The sequence below is a fragment of the Sus scrofa genome, chromosome 7 (genome assembly GCF_054392235.1).
Source record: "Sus scrofa isolate SSC_HxYL_T2T_F1_AM1 chromosome 7, Sscrofa_HxYL_maternal_Yorkshire_Landrace_v2.0, whole genome shotgun sequence".
NCBI lineage: Eukaryota > Metazoa > Chordata > Mammalia > Artiodactyla > Suidae > Sus > Sus scrofa.
This window is the reverse complement of record NC_139389.1, coordinates 56,714,611-56,735,286: the sequence shown is the minus strand read 5'-3', so window position 1 is coordinate 56,735,286 and position 20,676 is coordinate 56,714,611. Positions and strand designations below refer to the sequence as shown.

The 20,676-nt window shown below is 55.1% G+C and overlaps 1 protein-coding gene across 4 annotated transcripts in view; it reads left to right on the top strand.

The window, feature by feature from the left end:
• Positions 1 to 20,676, top strand: part of RASGRF1 (Ras protein specific guanine nucleotide releasing factor 1) — a 125,546-nt gene that overhangs the window by 83,784 nt on the left and 21,086 nt on the right. For 3 of the 4 annotated variants that reach the window (XM_003128446.7, XM_084968391.1, XM_013988986.3), the window contains exons 14-22: positions 524 to 772; positions 3,255 to 3,628; positions 6,322 to 6,447; positions 8,561 to 8,731; positions 9,326 to 9,432; positions 9,838 to 9,950; positions 12,577 to 12,637; positions 16,581 to 16,684; positions 18,960 to 19,044. In XM_003128446.7, the coding sequence (XP_003128494.4) occupies positions 524 to 772; positions 3,255 to 3,628; positions 6,322 to 6,447; positions 8,561 to 8,731; positions 9,326 to 9,432; positions 9,838 to 9,950; positions 12,577 to 12,637; positions 16,581 to 16,684; positions 18,960 to 19,044 (1,390 nt within the window). Of the gene's footprint in view, positions 1 to 523; positions 773 to 3,254; positions 3,629 to 6,321; positions 6,448 to 8,560; positions 8,732 to 9,325; positions 9,433 to 9,837; positions 9,951 to 12,576; positions 12,638 to 16,580; positions 16,685 to 18,959; positions 19,705 to 19,753; positions 19,819 to 20,676 lie in introns of those variants that run through there. The other variant, XR_014810299.1, reaches the window with a different exon arrangement.

Genomic DNA, 20,676 nt, shown 5'->3' with positions numbered 1-20,676 from the left:
CCTTAGCTTATCCTCAGAGCTCATTCATGCTGTAGCATATCTCAGTATTTCATCCTTTTTTATGACTGGATGATATTCCGCTGTCTGGCTGTGCCACATTTTGTTTATCCTTTCGTCAATTGATGGACATTTGGGTTGTTTCCACTTTTTGGTGATAGTGAATAATGCTGCTGTGAACATTTGTGCCCGTGTTTTTGTGTGAACAGATGACGTATGTTATGAACTTGGCAACCCGTCATTTTTAAGTTCATTCTATTTTATCCAGTATTTCTAGGAGTCTTATAATGTCAGGTCTTCAAGTATCATTGGGAAAAAGAAGTCGCAGCCCATTCTTCCTCCCTGTCGGTCTTACAAAGCTTCTCTGGTTCCCATCATAAGCCATCCGGGGCATTGGTCCGTGGCTGTGGGCGTGTTGGGGAGACAGTGATGGGTGGGTGGTGGTCCAGCCCTCAGGGAGCTCACAGCCATGGACTCTGACAACTTCAGGAACCCAGTCCCTTCTTGGTCCTTCCTGCTTCCCCAGGTCCGACGCCTCCTTGTATTGTGATGACGTGGACATTCGCTTCAGCAAAACCATGAACTCCTGCAAAGTCCTGCAGATCCGGTACGCCAGCGTGGAGCGGCTGCTGGAGAGGCTCACGGACCTGCGCTTCCTGAGCATCGACTTCCTCAACACCTTCCTGCACTCCTACCGCGTCTTCACCACGGCCGTCGTGGTCCTGGACAAGCTCATCACCATCTACAGGAAGCCCATCAGCGCCATCCCCGCCAGGTGGGCAGGCCTCCTCCTCCCGGGCCTGGGAGGGACGCGTGGTTGGGAAGAGGCTGGAACCTGAGCTCGGGGCGGGGGTGTGGGGGCTGGGAGGGCGCACCCAGGAATCAGGCCTGCTCTCTGCAAGGTGGAAGGGTGTTCAGCCTATGGAGGTCAGGCCACCTTCGCCTTAGCTTCAAGGCTCTCTTTTCCATCTACCTCTCACAGCTCAGCCCTGCGGAGGGTCAGCTGGGACCCAAAAAGGCCAAGAGACCTGCCCCAGGGCCCCCTGGAAGTCTATAGTTAAGCGGGGACTTGAACCCAGGGCCTGGATCTTGTTAAGCCCACTTTTAGCCACCCCCGTCTGCGTCTGGGCGGCAGGCAGGGTGGAAGTGGGCTTTGCATTCCTTTCCCACTGGCCTGCTCACGACCTTGCTTTAATCAGCATATGCAGCTGCCCACCCTCAGCCCAGCCTGGCTTTGAGGGGCCTGGTAGGGTCCCTGTGAACCCAGGGTCCCTGCAGGTGAGGATTCTAATGGCAGGCACAGTCTGACAGGGTCAGCCTCAGAACATCAGTGTGTCCTCGTGGGGACCCAGAATCTTAGTGAACAAAAGCCTTTACCCCCATGTCACCAAATGGTTACCCAGCCAAGAGTAGCATCAACAAGGCATCGGGGCAGCGGGCTTAGACCCAGCAAGGCCCTGCCTGCAGCTTGAGCTGCATCAGAAAGGTAGTTATTAACCCCCACCCAACAGAGTCATGAAGGATCTACCTAAGGCTCCCCAGGGGTAGGTCAAGTTCAGGGATCCCCATGGACCTCACTGCTCTGGGAGGGACCTGCCAGGAAATGTGGGGGCCAACAGGTGCTTTCCTTTTCTGCCTGGACCTCAGCTGTGGGTGCTGCAGTAAGCCTCTGAGCACCCCTGAGTGCTCCCCCAACACCCGCCCCGGCAAGACTGGGGCCAGGGCGTCCCCTCTGGGGCTGCCTAGAGCAGAGCCTCAGAGTTATAGCAACTCCCCAGGGCCGCTGGGAGGCCAAGCCAGTCCTGAGTGCAAGCCCAGGACACAAGGAGGGGTTAGGAAGCCTAGCAACTCTAACTGTTCCTCCGCTGGCCCCACACCTCTGCTGCCAGAGCAGGCCAGCTGCCCCCTGTGTCTCCTCTGTCCCCTCCCCCAGTTCCTCCCTGCTTCCTCCCCACCCCTACCCCCACCCCCCAGTGCTCAAGGTTCACCTGCTTAACCTCAGCAGCCAGCTTTCCGGGGCCCTGAGACAGCAGGACGAACCACCCTATCCAGGATGGATTCAAGCCTGAAAACCACTGGAGACCGTTCCCCAGGGACCCTCACATTCCTAGGAACCTGGGAACCTCCTAGGATTCCACCCAGCAGGCACAGCCTGTCAGTGGAAAGACGCAGGTTCTGATCCCAGTGCAGCCCTGTCACCTGGGCCGAATCCCTTCACCTCCCTGAGCTTCGGCGTTCCATCTGTGACATGGAAATAAGAATACCTTCCTCCCAGGGCAATGGTGAGGATTAAATGATACGGTCTGGAGTTCCCATCATGGCTCAGTGGTTAACGAATCCGACTAGGAACCATGAGGTGGCAGGTTTGATCCCTGGCCTTGCTCAGTGCGTTAAGGATCCGGCATTGCCGTGAGCTATGGTGTGGGTCGCAGACATGGCTTGGATCTGGCATTGATGTGGCTGTGGTGTAGGCTAGTGGCTACAGCTCCAATTCAACCCCTAGCCTGGGAACCTCCATATGCCAAGGGTGCGGCCCTAGAAAAGACAAAAAAAATGATACAGTCTCTCCCGGGATTAACATATTCCATGCTGTGGGCAACTGTTGGTACTATTATGTACCATCCCCTTTTTCCACCCTGGCCCTGAGGTGTGGGCCCTGTCTGAGGATGAAAAGAAGAATGGCTGGGACTGCTGGGAGACCCCCCCGCCTCAGCTTCCTGCCCCCAAGTATCCACCGAGGCCAATCAAGCACCCGAGTGAAATAGAAAGGACATGGGTTTAGAGTCAGGAGGTGCCAGATGAGTCATTTCCTGTCTCCGAGCTCAGCTCCCTTGTCCATAAACTCCCAGGACCTGGGTGAGTCTGAGGTCAGAGGGTGTGGGTGACAGCAGGCCTGTTGGGGGCACCTAGAGAGGTTTCTCAGAGGCACGCGCAGGTCAGGTTTCTCTGCTGCCGACCAGAGGGAGGCCGAAGAGGGAGCGTCAGGCACTGTGCCACCAAAGCCCATGTCCCCTCCCAAAGCGGGACACCTGGGTCTATAGACACCTGGCTGCAGCCATTTAACCACACGGGCCTTTTGGCCTGGCCTCCTCTCAAACCCACCTGCTCAGAGGGTCGGCCTGGGTGTCAGGGATCATGAGAATGAGGGAGCCGCGCTGGCCCTCTGAGCCCCACCAGGGCCGGGGGTGGGGGGCCAGGCCTGGGCAGGCAGTCAGGCCCCTGCTGACCATTTGTTTTCACTCCCTGCCCTCCCACAGGTCACTGGAGCTCTTGTTCGCCAGCGGCCAGAACAACAAGCTCCTGTACGGGGACCCCCCCAAGTCCCCACGAGCCACCCGCAAGTTCTCCTCGCCGCCACCCCTGTCCATCACCAAGACGTCGTCACCCAGCCGCCGGCGGAAGCTCTCCCTGAATATCCCCATCATCACAGGCGGCAAGGCCCTGGACCTGGCCGCCCTCAGCTGCAACTCCAATGGCTACACCAGCATGTACTCGGCCATGTCGCCTTTCAGCAAGGCCACCCTGGACACCAGCAAGCTCTACGTGTCCAGCAGCTTTGCCAGCAAGATTCCAGATGAGGGCGATACGACCGCTGAGAAGCCTGAAGAACCCTCAGCTCTCAGCAAGCAGAGTGAGTGGATGCCAGGGCCGAGCCGCCCCCTTGGCTCACCGGCCCACGGAGGCCGGCCCAGCCCTGCAAGGCTGCCCTGGGACAGGAGGGGCGGGCTGAGGGTCCCCGCCTGATCAGGGAGAAAGAGCAGAGCCTGGATCGGGGAGAAGCAGCTGAATTTGGGAGCCCAGGCTGCAGAATGACAGCAAAGATTCCAGAGAAGTGGGATAAGTGTCTCTCCCATCATCCAGCTCCGCAATCCCCTGACGACAGCTGCCTCCTGCCTCCTTGTATTTGTCCAAGGAGGTGGGCATGTCCTGGGCCCAGCCCTGGTCAGGGCTTGGGAGAGAAGAGGGCCTCAGACCTAGTTCTTGCCCCCCAGGGATTCCCAGCACCCCTGAAGAGCAGGACCAGGCACCTGACACCTGCTGTGCTAGAGGGATGCTCCAGGGAGGTGTGGGGACACCATCGGGAGAGTCAGAGAAGGCTTCCTCGAGAACCCATTAGATCTAGATTTTCACCAGGAGAACGAGAGGACACTCTAGACAAAGAGAATGGAGTGGGCAAGACGAGGGAGGGACGGGGGCAAGGAAAAGCATTGTGTGTTCAGGGAACAGCTGGATGCTCACACGCCTTTGAGGATGCAGGTGTTGAGGATGTTGGATGGGGGCAATGGCTGGAGGTGATGCCTGGCAGGCTGGGCCCTCCCTCTCTCGGAGCCCTGACTGTTCTTGAGCAGCGTTTGTGTGGAAGGGTGTCTGGTTCTGTCCTCATTTAGGTCAGCCTACATCCCAGGTGCCACAAGCCCTGTCTTGGTTAGCACACGTGTGCATGTGCACATACACACACACACACACACACACAGGCAGCCCTGGGCTGGTTGGAATCCCCAGGTTTTGAGGAGGAGGCTTTGAAAGAATTTTGAAGACGGTCAGGATTTCTCTGCTCTGAGTTGAGGAGAGGGAGGGCAGGGGCCCTTCCAGGAGGGCACAGTCGAGGAGGGGTAGAGCCCCAGGACCCTCCAGTACCAAAGTGCCGTTTACTGTGGCACAGTCAATAAACAGGTGACACATACACCTGAAGATCAGTAACCCAGGTAACAGCCAGCCAGAGAGCCCCAAGGCCATCCCACAGAAGCAAAGGACAGAATCCCTGGAGGGGCAGCAGTGAGGGGCACGTATTTCCACTTGATGCAGCCTACGGTGAATCCAAGCGTGGAGCGCAGTAAAAAGTGATGCAAGACCTTTCTGGGAAGTCATCTCATACCGAGCTTCGTGATCCGGGGGGCCTGAACCCGTGTAATTGTGCACCAAATTGTGAGAAAGAGTGTGGGTGTGTGTGCACAAGTGCGCACATTCTTTTCTAAAGAGGAGACCTATACATTTCTTTGGAGGTCTCCAAAAGGTCAAGTGTAACTCTACTTCTTCTCTATGGGGAAACTAAGGACCCGAGAAGCAAAGCGTTTTCAACCAAGACCTCACCATGCCAGAGCTGGACTTTTATTTATTTTTTGTTATTTTTTATTTTTTGCTTTTTAGGGTCCCACCCACAGCATATGGAGGTTCCCAGGCTAGGGGTCGAATCGGAGCTACAGCTGCTGACCTACGCCACAGCCATGCAATGTGGAATCCAAGCCATGTCTGCATCCCACACCACAGCTCACAGCAATGCCGGATCCTTAACCCACTGAACGAGGCCAGGGATCGAACCCACAACCTCATGGTTCCTAGTCGGATTTGTTTCCACTGCGCCACAACAGAATCTCCTGAGCTGGACTTTTAATATAATTTACCAGCTTTCCCCAAAGTATGTAAACTATGAGTCTCCCAAGATTAGGGGCACTTGCTGAAAGCAAAGACAGTGTTAATAGTGACCAGGAGCATGGGGCAACAGGTATAATATGGGACTTTCTTGGGCAGACCAGGGCAGATGGTCACCCCCGACCAAGATGTTTCACACGCAGACAAACGCACACACACCAAAAAAGTGGGGAGTGGATTGGTACCTTGCTACTCAAAGTATGGCCCATGGGCCCAGCCACAGGTTCATCACGTGGAAGCTTGTTAGAAATGCAGATTCCAGAGTTCCTATTGTGGCTCAGCAGGTTAAGAACCCGACTAGTATCCATGAGGTTGCCAGTTCAACCCCCGGCCTCGCTTAGTGTGTTAGGGATCTGGTGCTGCCGTGAGCTATCATGTAGATCGCAGAGACAGCTCGGATCTGGCGTTGCTGTGGCTGTGGTGTAGGCCAGCAGCTGCAGCTCCGATGTGACCCCTAGCCTGGGAACTTCTATCTGCTGCACATGTGGCCCTAAAAAAGAAAAAAAAAAAAAATTTAAAGAAATGCAGACTTTCAGGCCCCGCCCTAGACCTCTAAATCAGAATCTGCCTTCCAGCAAGATCCCCACGTGTGTCCATTAGCGTTTGAGGAGTCCTGGTAGAGCAAAAGCCGTCTTGGAAGTTCCCAGGCTGGGGGTCACATCAGAGCTACAGCTGCCAGCCTGCACCACAGCCACAGCAATGCAGGCTGTCGTTTCCTAAAGCCCATTAGCATTTGGAGGGTCTGATGGGGCCCATGGCAAATTAAATCTGTTCAACTTCCTTCTGCAGGTATATCCCACACTTACTCTGTGTTGCTCCGTTCAATTCTCGACCTGAATTGAAAAATCAGTAACTATTTGAGAAGCAGAAAATGATCTTCGTCTTTTCTCCCAGGCTCAGAAATCTCCATGAGGGAAGAGTCAGATAACGACCAAAACCAGAGTGACGATGGTGACGCCGAGACTTCACCAACCAAGTCTCCGACCACACCAAAATCGGTCAAAAGCAAAAACTCCTCAGGTACGTACCATTCTCCAGCCTGAAACTACAAACCAAGGGTGTGTGAGAGCCAGGCAGTGACTGGGTGGCAGGTCAGGCTGAGGCAAGGCCAATGGGTGTCATGCCTTCTTTTTTTGAGTGACTCCTGAGTGCAGAAACTTAACTGCGCTTCATCACCTGGGGGCGACTCGGGGCTGCAGCGCCACTGGGTAAATCCTGCTCTTCGGCCCAGCACAATCACTCCCCTGACCTCAGACAAGACTGCATAACCCGCCCACTGCAGGTGAGCTGGAAGGCCCAGCACCCGGTCCCATTCAGGGATGATCTGAAATCAGAAGGTGTTTCCTGAGCTGATGCTGCTGCCCGTCAGGCTCTGTGCTGGGCCCTCAAATCATCTGACACCTTGGGGAGGGGCCAGATCAGTCCCGTTTTTCTTTATTTCTTTTTCTTTTTCTTTTTTTTTTTTTGGCTTTTGAGGGCCGCACCCGTGGCAGATGGAAGTTCCCAGGCTAGGAGTCGAATCGGAGCTGTAGTTGCCGGCCTACACCACAGCCACAGCAACGCCAGATCCTTAACCCACTGAGCAAGGCCAGGGATCAAACCCGTGTCCTTACAGCTACTAGTTGGGTTTGTTACCACTGCACCACGACGGGAACGCCCCGTTTTTCATCTAAGGGAAGAGCTCTGCGAGGTTGTGGCAATGCCCATCCAGGTCTCAGACTCATGACCCTGGAGTGTCCTCGGGGAGCTGTGGGTCTCTGGTTCCCATAAAGCACCTCCCTTCACACGGGGGGTTCTGACTTACCCAAGGGTGAGGCAGGAGCTCACAGGAGCCCCTCCAGCCTCTGCTCCTGCCTACCAGGTGCAGCCTGAACCCCAAACTCCCCAATTACCCAGGCCCTCCAAGGAGACCCAGTGAGTCACAGGGTCACCCCCCTGCAGAGGGAAACTGCCCAGACACCCTGCAGGCCTGCTACAGCGTCTCAGATGCGCAGACGCAGAGCTCACAGAGAGTCAGATCACAGAAATGAGCTTTGTGTTTTCTTTTTTGTTTTTTTTTTTTGTCTTTTTGCCTTTTCTAGGGCCGCTTCCCCCGGCATATGGAGGTTCCCAGGCTAGGGCTCTAATCAGAGCTACAGCTGCCTGCCTACCTACACCACAACCACAGCAACGCCAGATCAAAGCTGTGTCTGTGACCTACACCACAACTCATGGCAATGCCAGATCCTAAACCCACTGAGCAAGGGCAGGGACCGAACCTGCAACATCATGGTTCCTAGTCGGATTCGTTAACCACTGTGCCACGACGGAAACTCCATGTGTTTTCAAAATAAATTATGTGCTCCTCACAGCTTAAGTACTGTTACTTTGTCCTGAGAATAGATTGCTGTCCAGAGATTTACAAGATGAAGCTAAATGTTTCTGGACTGAGAGTCTACTATCATTACTGCTGAAAAGTAATTAATTATCATTAATAGCATTGATATTCTATGGCATATAGCTTTTACACAATACTAAATACTTTCATCCATGTTAACTCTTTTAATCTTTTTATGCACCTTTTGAAGTAGGTATTACTATCCCTATTATCCAAAGATTACTCAGAGAGGTTAGGTAACTTACCCAAGGTCACACAGCTAATAAAGGGCGGGGGAGGACTCTCTTCTCCACCTCACCATGCCAGGGAGCCCGTCAGTATGAGTTACCGATGCCAGACATTGGGCAGGCTATGTGTTCATTCCAAACAAATAGAAAAAGATGAGAAAACTCGAGATGCTGTCCTCAAGCAGTCTATGCTTTACCTCTCATGTAAAGGGTTTGGAACTGCAGAGTGATGCAAAGGGCGGTTGGAGACCTCTCTGGAAGCAGGAGGGTGGCGGGACTGTCCCATCCCAGCAGGAGAAGCAGAGGGAGACATGACCTTTCCCCACTCCGAGGCACCCTGGGGACTCCTCCTCCTCCCAGGGGACTTCAGCAGGGGAACAGGCCCCACCGCCGCCGCTACCCGGCAAGCCCCGGGTGCAGCAAACACAGCCTGCCCCGCTTGAGACCACTCTAGCCTCAGACCCCTGGTTTCCTGACAGCCCAGGGCTGGACCAGAAAAGGCTAAGGAGTGGTTCTGTGCTCCCCACAGAGTTCCCGCTCTTTTCCTACAATAATGGAGTCGTCATGACCTCCTGTCGCGAGCTGGACAATAACCGCAGTGCCCTGTCAGCAGCGTCCGCCTTTGCCATAGCGACTGCGGGCGCCAACGAGGGCACCCCAAACAAGGAGAAGTATCGGAGGATGTCCTTAGCCAGTGCAGGTACGGGGCTCTGGTACAGCGCAGATACATGGCCCACTGAGGTCAGCCCCTCAGCACAGCAGCAATGGCATGGCCTCTGGAACTTGTTCCCCTTCGGGTGTTAAGTGTCTGTTGCCCCAGGCCTTGGCCAGCGCTGAGCCTCCTGTCTGGAGGCCTCTTCCTCCCCATCTACCCCTCTCTGCTACTTGGCAGACCTGCTCAGAGTCAAGTCCATGGCCCGTGGAAGGCCGCCCACCCCCAGCCCCCACTTCCACAGCATTGGTCCTGCACAGCAGGGGCCCCAGAGAGCTCTGGTCCAGCGTGGCCCTGTCTGGAGAGGCTGCCAGGGTTCCCCAGCAGCCCCTGAAGGATGCAGCTCCTGGTGGCGGTGGGCAAGTATGGACTGTGCCCATAAAGAAGCCGTGACATCCAGTCTTACTTGTCAGGACCTGGGCTGGGGTCACATATGCCCTCATGCCCTGTCCAGAGCCCTCCTACCAGCAGCTGTGTGGGGCAGCCCAGCTTGCCCACATCTGGAGTGGAATCCCCTCTAGAGGCCAGCGCTGTTTCTTATTCTCACGTACCCTCTCTCTCCTCTGCCATGTGTGCCGCCAGGGTTTCCACCCGACCAGAGGAACGGAGACAAGGAGTTTGTGATCCGCAGAGCGGCCACCAATCGCGTCCTGAACGTGCTCCGCCACTGGGTCTCCAAGCATTCTCAGGTGGGTGGGAGCCTCCCCGAGCGGGCTGCTGGGGACCCGAGGCCCTGCACCCCGGGAACCGGCAGGTCAGGAGGACCTGCTCAGATCCCCGGCAAGATGACCTAGGACATTCGAGGGGACAGGGGGCCTCTGGCTCTCACCTCTGAGTGCAGCAGAGCTACCTCCCAGGGCCTGGCCCAGGGGGCAGCTGTCAAGGGCTGGTCCTTGATCTTGCCCAATGCCTTTTACCTTGGGGTCTGCGGGCTGCCCTGGCACCCTGCCACACAGCCAGTGAAGAGGGAAATGAGGCAGGCAGCCCGACAGGGGCGGAAGTCAAACCTGCAGCCTCCTCCTCTGGCCGGGCCGGGACTACCACAGGGCAGCTCGAACCTAGTAGCCAGAGCCACCCTCCCCTCTTCCCTGCAGGACTTTGAGACCAACGACGAGCTCAAATGCAAGGTGATCAGCTTCCTGGAGGAGGTCATGCACGACCCAGAGCTACTGACCCAGGAGCGGAAGGCTGCGGCCAACATCATCAGGTAAGGGCTGAGGGCGGCCCGCTGGGACAGGGACCTTACCCTGCCTGCAGACGGCTGGCCAGAGCCAGGGAGGTGAGAAGGGCCCTTCCCAGGCTGAAGGACCACCCCAGGCAGGTGTACAGAGAATCTCAGAGCCCCGGGCTTCAGGGGGGCCAGACACCCCTCTACAGCCACCTCGGAGTGGGCTGTCCATATGTCTCCATCTCCCTGCCCCCTCAGACCTTGAGCTCCTTGAGGCAAGAAGGGTGCCTGCCTCCCCATCCTTGCCCACAGACAGCACGTATCTAGCCCACACCATCCCATATGGTAGCCACTAGTAACATATGGGTGTTAAATTGTAATTAATTAAAATTAGGTAAAATTTAAAATTCAGGAGGGAGTGGGATGGACTAGGAGTTTGGGGTTAGTAGATGCCAACTATTACATTTTAAATGGATAAGCAAGGAACTGTCACTGTATAGCACAGGGAACGGTAACCAGTATCTTAGGATAGACCAGGATGCAAGGTAAAGTAAGCAAGGAATGTGTGTGTGTGTGTGTGTGTGTGTGTGTGTGTGTCACTTTGCTGTACAGCAGAAATTGGCAAAACATTGTAAGTCATTGTAAGTCAATTTAAACTTTTAAAAAAATCCTCTCTTGAAAAAAAACAAAAAAAATTCAGTTCCTCAGTCACATGAGCCACAGGTAGCTAGTGGCTTCCTATTGGGCCACACAGGTAAAGGGCATTCCCATCCTTGTAGAGGGTTCTGTTGAGCAGCATGGACTGGCCCTTGTTTCTGGGTGCTCAGAGAATGTCTCTGAATTGAATTAAATTGTCCCCAAACCTTTCCTTTTTCATCCTACCCTGACTGCCTCTCCTGGCGGAGGTCAGGGGTCAGGTGGCCCCTTGTCCAGGCCCTGCTGGCTCAGCCATGACTCGCTGTGTGCCCTTGGGCGAGGTCCTTCTCTGAGCCTCGTTTTCCTCCTCTGTAGAATGGGTGAATAATACCCACTTCAAGGGCTGTGATGAGGCTGCCATGAGATCACGCTGGCACTTCTCAAAATCTCTCGGGGAATGTGGGATGCAGGCCCCCCGTCCACCACCACACTCACCCAGCTGACTCAGGCTGCCCTCCCAGCCCTGCCTGGGTGTACAGGCTCAAGGTCAGGCCCTGCTTCTTGCCCGGCTCTAGTTGTCCCTCGCTGCCCCCAGGGTCATGGTCTCCGATCCAGACTTTTGGCCACTTCCTGCCTACAACCCGGTCTCAGCTTTCCTCCAACCAGACCATCCGCTTTGCTTTCCGAGGCCCGTGCTGCAGGCCTCATTGTCCCACAGGCTCATGTTCTAGAATCTCTTCCAGGCCTCCCTCCCTTCAGTACCCCCCTCGTGCATACATATGTGCAGGAGCACGAGCATGCGCGCGCACACGCACACGCACACACACATGCACACATACACACTCGTGCAGTCAGCTACCAGGTCCTCCAGTCCCCCCTCCTCTTCCCCGGAGGCCTGTAGGGGCGTGCCAGGTCCCTGAGACCATTGACCAAAGTCACCCCCGGTCAGGGCGCTAGTTCTGAATGCTGCTGGGGGCAGAGGAGAGAGCAGGCTGCGCAGTTGGGCAGCCCTGGTGCAGATGGCAGACCCACCGAGCTCCAGCCATGGCACTGCAGGTGAGATCCCGCTGAGCCACTGCTTCCCCAGAGGGAGGTCCCACAGGCTCCTGACTGCCCCCCGCCCAGCCCCACTTGGCTCTCAGGCTCATCCCCAGGATTCACGATAGCTGTCACAATGAGGGCACAGCCCCTAAACCTGACTCCGAGAGTCCAGCCTCATTCCCCATCACTACTCAGGGCCCACTCTACTCCTCCCAGCCACCTCTGGGCCTTTGGCCACCACACGGCTACCCTCCACTGCCTCCTGTCCCTCCCATCTGGAAGGCCCCCCAGCACATCCTGCCCTCTCTGGCCCCCCAGGCCCGAAGCTCCTTCCCTCATTCATCCCATCATCCCACAGACATGCAAGAGCTCTAGGGACCAGAGCTCCAGGGACAAGCTGAATGTCCCCATGCCCTCAGGGGCTCCCAGCGGATCTAGCAGAGGTGGGGCCAACACAGGGAGAGGGGGGCTGAGGGAGGCCCCGGAGGAGACCTCACCCAGCCAGGAGGGTCAGGGAGCTGAATCCCTACAGACAGCCCATCAAGAAGTCAGTGACAAGAGGAGTTCCTGTCATGGTTCAGCAGAAACGAATCCCACTAACAACCATGAGGTTGCCAGTTCGATCCGTGGCTTTGCTCAGTGGGTTCAGGATCCATCATTGCCATGAGCTGTGGTGTAGGTCACAGAATTGGCTCGCATTTGGTGTGGCTGTGGCTGTGGCGTAGGCCAGCAACTGTAACTCTGATTTGACCCCTAGCCTGGGAACCTCCATATGCCGCAGGTACGGCCCTGAAGAGACAAAAGACAAAAAAAAAAAGAAGTTGGTGACAAGAAAGGCGACCCCTGGCTAAGCAAATGGCAGAGCACAGACAGAGAGGCAGAGAGCACTGAGAGCTGGGGGGGGCTTGCACTCAAGGGCAGGGGCTGCTCCAGAGGTGAGGTGGGGGTACAGACTGCACTGGGCTCATCACGCCTTCTCATCCCCTAGGACTCTGACCCAGGATGACCCAGGCGACAACCAGATCACGCTGGAGGAGATCACACAGCTGGTGAGCTGGGCCTGCCGTCTGGCTCGCTGGCCAAGCCTGTCCTGCCCTGGCCTCCTGGCTCCCAGGACCCCCCACCCCTAACCCTTCATGGAACCCAGTCCAGCGGTTTCTTAGGGCTGCCCTGACAAAGTTCCCCAGGCTGGGTGACTTAAAACCATAGAAGTTTATTGTCTCATAGTTCTGGAGGCCAGATGTCTGAATTAAGGGGTCGAAGGGGCCACACTCCATCCAAGGCTTTGGGGGAGGAGCCCTCCATGCCTCTTCCAGGGTCTGGTAGCCCTGAGGGTCCGGGGCTTGTGGCAGTGACTCTCCAGCCCCTGCCTCCCTCATCACAGGACCATCTTCTTCTCTGCGTCCTCTTCCCTCTGTGCGTGTCTGTCCCTGTGTCCAGACTTCCTGTAAAGACACCAGTTACTGGATTAGGGCCCACACTCACGGCCTCCTCTTACCTGAGGATGGCTGTAAAGAGCTTATTTCCAAATAAGGTCGCAGTCACAGGAAACGGGGGCAGGACTTCAACACACCTTGTTTGGGGTGGCGGGGCGGGGGGGTGGGGGGGAAGAGTCAACCCTTGCCGCCACCACCTCCCTTTTCTTCAGCCTCTGCCTCCCATCCCTCCTTGGCCCCACCCCTCCCTCTGATCACACGGTCCCTGGAAGGAGGAGGGTGAGAAGTCAGGCCTGTGGTGGATGGGCCGCCCCTGTGCACTGGTGCTGTGCAAAGCTCTTAAAGACGCGAGGTACTCTTATATGAGTGCTGGAGTTCCCATTCTGGCCCAGTGGAAGCTAATCTGACTAGGATCCATGAGGACACAGTTTCGATCCCTGGCTTTGCTCAGTGGATTAAGGATCCCACATTGCTGTGAGCTCTGGTGTAGGTCACAGACTCAGCATAGATCTGGCGTTGCTGTGGCTGTGGTGTAGCTCAGCTCCAATTGGACCCCTAGCCTGGGAACCTCCATATGCCACGGGTGCAGCCCTAGAAAGACCAAAAAAAAAAAAAAAAAAAAAAAGGTGCTGCAAGTTTATGGTGTGGGCAGTCAGCTATAGCTCCTATTCGACCCCTGGCCTGGGAACTTCCATATGCCGCAGGTGTATCCCTAAAAAGAAAGTGCTGCAAGTTTATATCATGATCCCATCTTCCAGATGGGGCCTCTGAGGCAGGAGAAGGTCAAGGACCCCACCTAAGGTCATGTGAGTCGGGGGGCTGGTGTGTTGGAGTAAGGTCTGGCTGACCGCAAAGCAAGAGCTCGTTCTGCACAGCACGCGCCTCACCTGACAGCCAGGATGCAGTCAGTCACTTGCCCAGACATGAGGGTCCCCAGGCAGAACTCCTGGTGGCGTTCCATTCAGTGGAAGGGGACGATGGTCTGTGTGCTTCCAGGGCCTGGCTGAGCCCACTATTTTCCAGGTTGGCAACATGCTGCCACCACCACAAGTCAGCCCCAGAGCCCTGGGCCCCTGCCATCCATCACTGCAGCCAAGGAAGTGCCAGGCCAGCTTTGAGCTCCCCAGAAGTGGAGATTATGCAGCGGGGTGGGGGCATACTGGCTCCCTTCTCAGACTGGCTGAGTGGCCTCCAGTCTGTTCAGAGTAGCCAGTGTGTGGCCTTAGGACACTGGGCTCTGAGCCCACGCTTCCCTCCCGTCTCCCCTCCTGGCTGCTGGCTGCTTCTCCTGGCCCTGGGGATGGGTGGGGCCACCGTGGGGCAACTGGCACCCTGCCTGTGCCCTCGCCCCTAAGAACAGCTCTGCAAGGCTGGTCTGGGGACCCCCAAGTGCCCCCCAGGCAGGGAAGTTCAGGGGAGTAGCTGCCCTCTGCCCTTGTTTCCCTGGAAGAGTCCGACTGAAATGTTTACCCTTCAAGAGCAGCCTGAGGCGCTCCCAGAACAAAGGGCTGTCGAGCTGCCCTGGCGCTGACCTGCCTCCCAGAGCCCAGAGAGCCAATGCAGGGCACAGCCAGTTTGGAGGAGGTCCTGGGGCCTCAACAGAGAGCAGGAGGGCTTCTTCTTTCGCAGGCCCTGTGAAACGTGGAGAAATTGGTCTGTCTGGCCTCTGCTTTCACAGTCAGCCCCTTTCTGAGGCCACCCCAAAAGGGAGCATGGGAATGGCCCACTGCTTGCACAGCCCTGCTCCTCCCGCAGGCCTCTCGGCCGCTCGGTGCCCACTCAGCCATCCTCTCGCCAGGCCGGGCCAGGGCCTTGGGTCCTGACAGTTCAGCCGTCCTGGGCCTTCAGGAGGGGGTTGAGCTGCCCACCTGCCGCACCTGCTTCAGAGTCTGGGGGCTCCTCTCCACGAGGGTCCTTACCCTGTAACATGGCATCCCAGGTGGCACCTGCTTCTTTCATCCCCACGTCCCCACTGCCTCCCTGACGGTTTGTCATTTCCTGATCACATTGTGTCCCCCGCACTGCGCCCCTGCATCAGGCTCCTGTGCAGACCATTCCTGCCCAGGGCAACTCTGTCAGGGGGAAGGCATGGACCCTCACCACACACACACACCACACACATGGATGCCACACACATACACATCACACCATGCACACGCACCACACACACACACCACACATGCACACCACACACATACACACATCACATACCACACATACACACACACACGTGCCACACACATACACACACCACCCACACACACAGATGTCACACACATACACATACCTTACACACACATACACATGCCAGGCACACATCGCATACACCACACACGTACACAGATGCCACACACATACACACACCATACACACACACACACTCACACACACATATGCATCACACACACGCACGCACATCACACACACCACACACACACCACACGTGTACACAGATGCCACACACACCACACACACGGACACCACACATCACACATATAGACATACCACACATACACACCGCACGCACATACACATCACACACATACACGTCACATGTATACACATACCACTCACGCAGGTACACCACACACACACATATACAGAGCACACACATACACAGTATAAACACCCCACACACACACACACACACATCTCACAGAGGCTTCAGTAGGAGCTCTTCCCTCCATTCTGCTACCCTCTGTCCTTGTCTGAGTCCCGGGTCTGGAACTCATCTGAAGTGAGGGACTGTTTCCTGGCCTTTCTGTCTGCGGTGTCCCTCGAGGACCTGGCAGTGCAGGCTGAGGAAGTAGGAGAGAGAGTCCCCGTGGAGGAAGGACAGCTGGTTCCTGACATGGGGCGGCCCCCGCTTTCCTCAAGATCAGTGCAGCTTCCAGGGGCTCAGCCAGGCAGCTGTCCTGTGGGCATGGGACAGGAGCCCTGTCCCGGGAGGTAATCACACCTGTGGGCCCCTATCTGCTAAGGAAGTTTAAAAGGAAACTTTATAGGAGTTCCTATCATGGCTCAGTGGCTAATGAATCCAACTAGGAACCATGTAGTTGCCGGCAGCTACAGCTCCGATTAGACCCCTAGCCTGGGAACCTCCTTGTGCCACGGGAGCGGCCCAGAAATGGCAAAAAGACCCAAAAAAAAGGAAACTTTATGCAGACAGCCATGGACCCAGACAGAACCCGAAGGGAGAGACGTCACAGCCTGGAGTCAGACGGCCTGGGCGTCCATCCCATCGGCCAGTTTCTAGCAGGGTGCCTGGGGAGCATCGCGAACCTCTGAATGTCTCTTCATGTGTTGGGGGTGAGCAAGGGCCCAACGGGCCATCCTGAGGTACAGCACAGACCCGCACACACACGGAGCACAACAAACAGTGGCACCCAGCCCCTTCTGCCCGTCCTCCCCTCCGGTTGTCAGGCCTCCAGGAGAGCCTCCCCGTCACGTCCCACCCAACCACTTACCGGAATCGGGATGGAGGTTCCCTCTGAGAAGTGGCCAAAAAGCCAGGAGGTGTCCCTCCTGGGCCTAACCGGGACCTTGCTCCCTTCAGGCTGAAGGCGTGAAGGCCGAGCCCTTTGAAAACCACTCTGCCCTGGAGATCGCGGAGCAGCTGACCCTGCTGGACCACCTCGTCTTCAAGAAGATCCCTTATGAGTGAGTGGGTGCGGGCGCCAGACCTCCCCCACCTCCTCCTCAAGCACCGTCTTAGGCTGCATCTTTGTCCCTGAAGCATGCGCAGTAGATTTCTAGAGCCACAGGGATTGACTCTCCACAGCTTGAAACAAAAATGCATGTGCCGGCAGGGAGGAGGGAGGATTCCTGTCCCTTCCCGTCCCCACGTTCCTTCCTTACCACCAGCTGCATGCACACACACACACACACACACACACACACACTTTTTCAGAAGCATCTCTAACTTGGCACTCCTTTTCTGCAGTTCTGGAAAAGGAGTTATGTGTTCATGCAGGTGTACTCGTGTGCCTGTGAGCAAATGTACACACACATGAGTGTGTTGGTGTCTGTGCAGGGGCAGACTTGGGGGCAGCTCTGGGCTTTGAAAAAGCCCCATGGCCTGGTTGTTATCAGCTCTGGCCTATAGTCAGTCACCCCCAGGTGTTCGTTGTACCTATACTTCTTACATAATTTTGTGCCACCTTTTATTCATTTAATCATATACCAAATCGTATCTGTAAACCCCATTTTAATAACCGCACAGTATTCCCTGGCAGCGCCCTAAGCCATGGGGTTGTTTCCAGTTTTTACTTTTATATTTAAAGCCAAGGTGGGAGTTTCCGTCGTGGCTCAGTGGTTAACGAATCCGACTAGGAACCATGAGGTTGCGGGTTTGATCCCTGGCCTTGCTCAGCTGGTTAAGGATCCAGCATTGCGTGAGCTGTGGTGTAGGTTGCAGACACAGCTTGGATCTGGCATTGCTGTGGCTCTGGCATAGGCCGGTGGCTACAGCTCCGATTGGACCCCTAGCCTGGGAACCTCCATATGCCATGGGTGCGGCCCAAGAAAAGGCAAAAAGACAATAATAATAATAATAATAATAATAAAGCTGGGGTAAGTCTCCTTATAACTAAATATGTGTCTGGACTCCTGACAGTTGTCCTAGAATAATTTCCCAAAGTGGGAATCACTGGGTCTGAGGTCAAGAATCATTGTAGGGTTTTTGATCTCTGCTTTCCAGAAAGACAGAGCCACCCGGCAGCACAGAGGCCCTCACCAACACAGGGGCCACCCCACCTAGACGGAGAGTGTTGGCATCTTAGAAACCTGCCACATCTCCCGGATGCAGAGACAGTAGTTATTCTAGTTTGGGGTTTTTTGTTAGTTTTTTGTTTGTTTGTTTTGTTTTAGCCACGTCTGCAGTATGTGAAAGTTCCCGGGCCAGGGATCAAACCAGCGCCACAGCAGCCACCCAAACTGCCGCAGTGACAAAGTCATATCCTTAACCTATTGCACCACAAGGGAACTCCAACAGTATTCTATTTTTTTGTTTGTTTGTTTGTGTTTCTTTTGGGGGCCACATCCCCAGTATATGGAGGTTCCCAGGCTAGGGGTCAAATCAGAGCTGTGGCTGCCGGCCTACACCGCAGCTCATAGCAACGCCAGATCCTTAACACACTGAGCGAGACCAGGGATTGAACCTGCATCCTCACGGATACCATGTTGGGTTCTTAACCTGCTGAGACACTACAGGAACTCCGACAGTAGTTATTCTTCATCAGCTCCCTCCTGCCCAAGGACCTCTGCAAAGGTCACCCTCACAGTCAAGGTCAAATAGGGAGCCTCTCCTGGAGGCCTGGATGGTCTGGTTTCCCATGAACTCACCATTACCAGAACCCACTGCTGGCTTGGCTGGCAGGCTCCTTTATCCTCCTTTCTGGCCCTTTTTTGTGGCCTTCTGTCCTCCCGCTTCCACAGACCAGCTTATGCAAGGTGACTGGGAAAGGTAAGTTCTCCCCATCAGACACAAGATCCAGAACAAGACCTGATGTGCCCACCGTACCGTACCTTAGTTCAGCCTCTCGCAGAACCCTGTGAGGAAAGTACTCTCGTGATTCCTGTTTCACAAATGAGGAAACGGAGGCCATGAGCTGTCAGGGGCTTTACCTGAAGCCACTCATCCGCTGCAGAGCAGGACTAGACTTGATCCAGGGTCCTGTCCTCTTCAGGGCTCTGCAGAAAGTCACTCGCTCAGAAACGACAACTTCCAAAAGCAAAGAACTCAGAGTTCCCTTATGGCCTAGCAGTTAAGGATCCAGTGCTGTCCCTACTGTGGTGTGGGTTCAGTCCTTGGCCCAGGAACTTTTGCATGCTGCGGACACAGCCAAAAAAAAGAAAAGCAAAGCAAAGAACTCAAAGAAATCAGCAAGGCAAACCTAACCTCAGCTACCCTGGGTTTCTCCCTTACTTCCTGCAGGGAGTTCTTTGGACAAGGCTGGATGAAACTGGAAAAGAACGAAAGGACCCCTTACATCATGAAAACCACCAAGCATTTCAACGATGTGAGTATGGGGGTGGGGGAGGGGGAGGGGCAGTGCCTTTCTTTGCGGGTTTCTCTTGGGCAGGACTCCCAGAAAGGACTGTTCGCCTGAGCCCTTTTTTAGCCCTGTAATCTCTATGCATGATTTCATTGAAATCTCACCCTGACGGTAAAAGTTGCAAGCTGTTATCACACTTTTTATTTATTTATTTATTTATTTGCTTTTTTAGGGCCACACCCATGGCATATGGAGGTTCCCAGGCTAGGAATCAAACAGGAGCTGCAGCTGCCGGCCTACACCACAGCTACAGCAACACAGGATATAAGCCACATTTGCGACCTACATCCCAGCTCAGGGCAATGCTGGATTCTTAACCACTGAGCAAGGCCGGGAATCGAACCTGCATACTCTACTGAGTCAAGACAGGAACTCCATCATACTTTAGGTATAAAGAAACTGATAGGAATTCCTGTCGTGGCTCAGCGGTGACAAACCCAACTAGTATCCAAGAGGGCTCAGGTTCAGTCCCTTTCCTCACTCAGTGGGTTGGGATCTGATGCTGCAGTAAGCTGTGGTGTAGGTTGAAGATTTGGCTCAGATCCTGTGTTGCTGTGGCTGTGGTGTAGGCCAGCAGCTGCAGGTCCAATTCGACCACTAACCTGGGAACCTCCATATGCCCTAGCCTAGGAACCTCCATATGCCCTAGCCTAGGAACCTCCATATGCCCTAGCCTAGGAACCTCCATATGCCTTTTTAGGTGCGGCCCTAAAAAGACAAGAAAAAGAAAGAAAGAAACTTATACTCTTAAGGGCAGAGGCCTAAGATCTCCTGACCGTGTCTGGTGGCTCGTGGCCTTCCTCTGCCACCCAAGGAAAAATATCTCTCCTTGCAACTTCCCCACTTTTGCCTGAGCTCCAACCCCTGCAACCACAGGATCCCGCCCACTTCCAGCCTCGTGATAGCCTTGAGGGCATTTACACTCAGCGTCTTCATTCCTCTGGGTTTAATCATGAACACAAGAGCCTTTGATGGCTGGAATGGGAGCACGTGATTCCACTTGTCCTGACTGCCTGGTCAAGATCACATCACATCAACCACAGGCAGGAGCAGGCTCCCCAGCAACCCCCCCCCCCATCCTGGGAGGGTCCTCAGCAGCCTGGAGGAAACAGGAAGGAGCCAGGTATTGCAGCTCAGGGGAAGAGCCCCCTAGTGAGCACAGAGCAGCAGGTGTAGCAGGAGAGGAAGTGATGGAGGCAGGCGAGACCCCAGGAAACGGTGAGACCTGAATCTGACCACACCTTACCCACAAATCCAATCACAGCCCCAGGCAGCAAAAAACCATCCCTCTCCCTCCCGCTGCCTCCTTGTGTGCCCAGGGCTCAAGAAAGTAAAAGGCAAGAATGTGAAGGGAGCATTTAAGCATTTATTGAATGTTGACCACGTGCCAGGCACTACTCTAAGGATTTCATAAGCAGCATCTCATTTAATCCTGTTATTCTCATTTTTATTTTATTTTCTGTTATGAATGAAGAAATGGAGGCTCAGTTTCCTCTGCAATAATCAGCAGGAGAGCCTTGCTTTGAACCCACGCAATCTGCCTCCGGAGGGCTGCCCACATCACTGCCTGGCATTCGGCAATCTCTGTTCAAATCT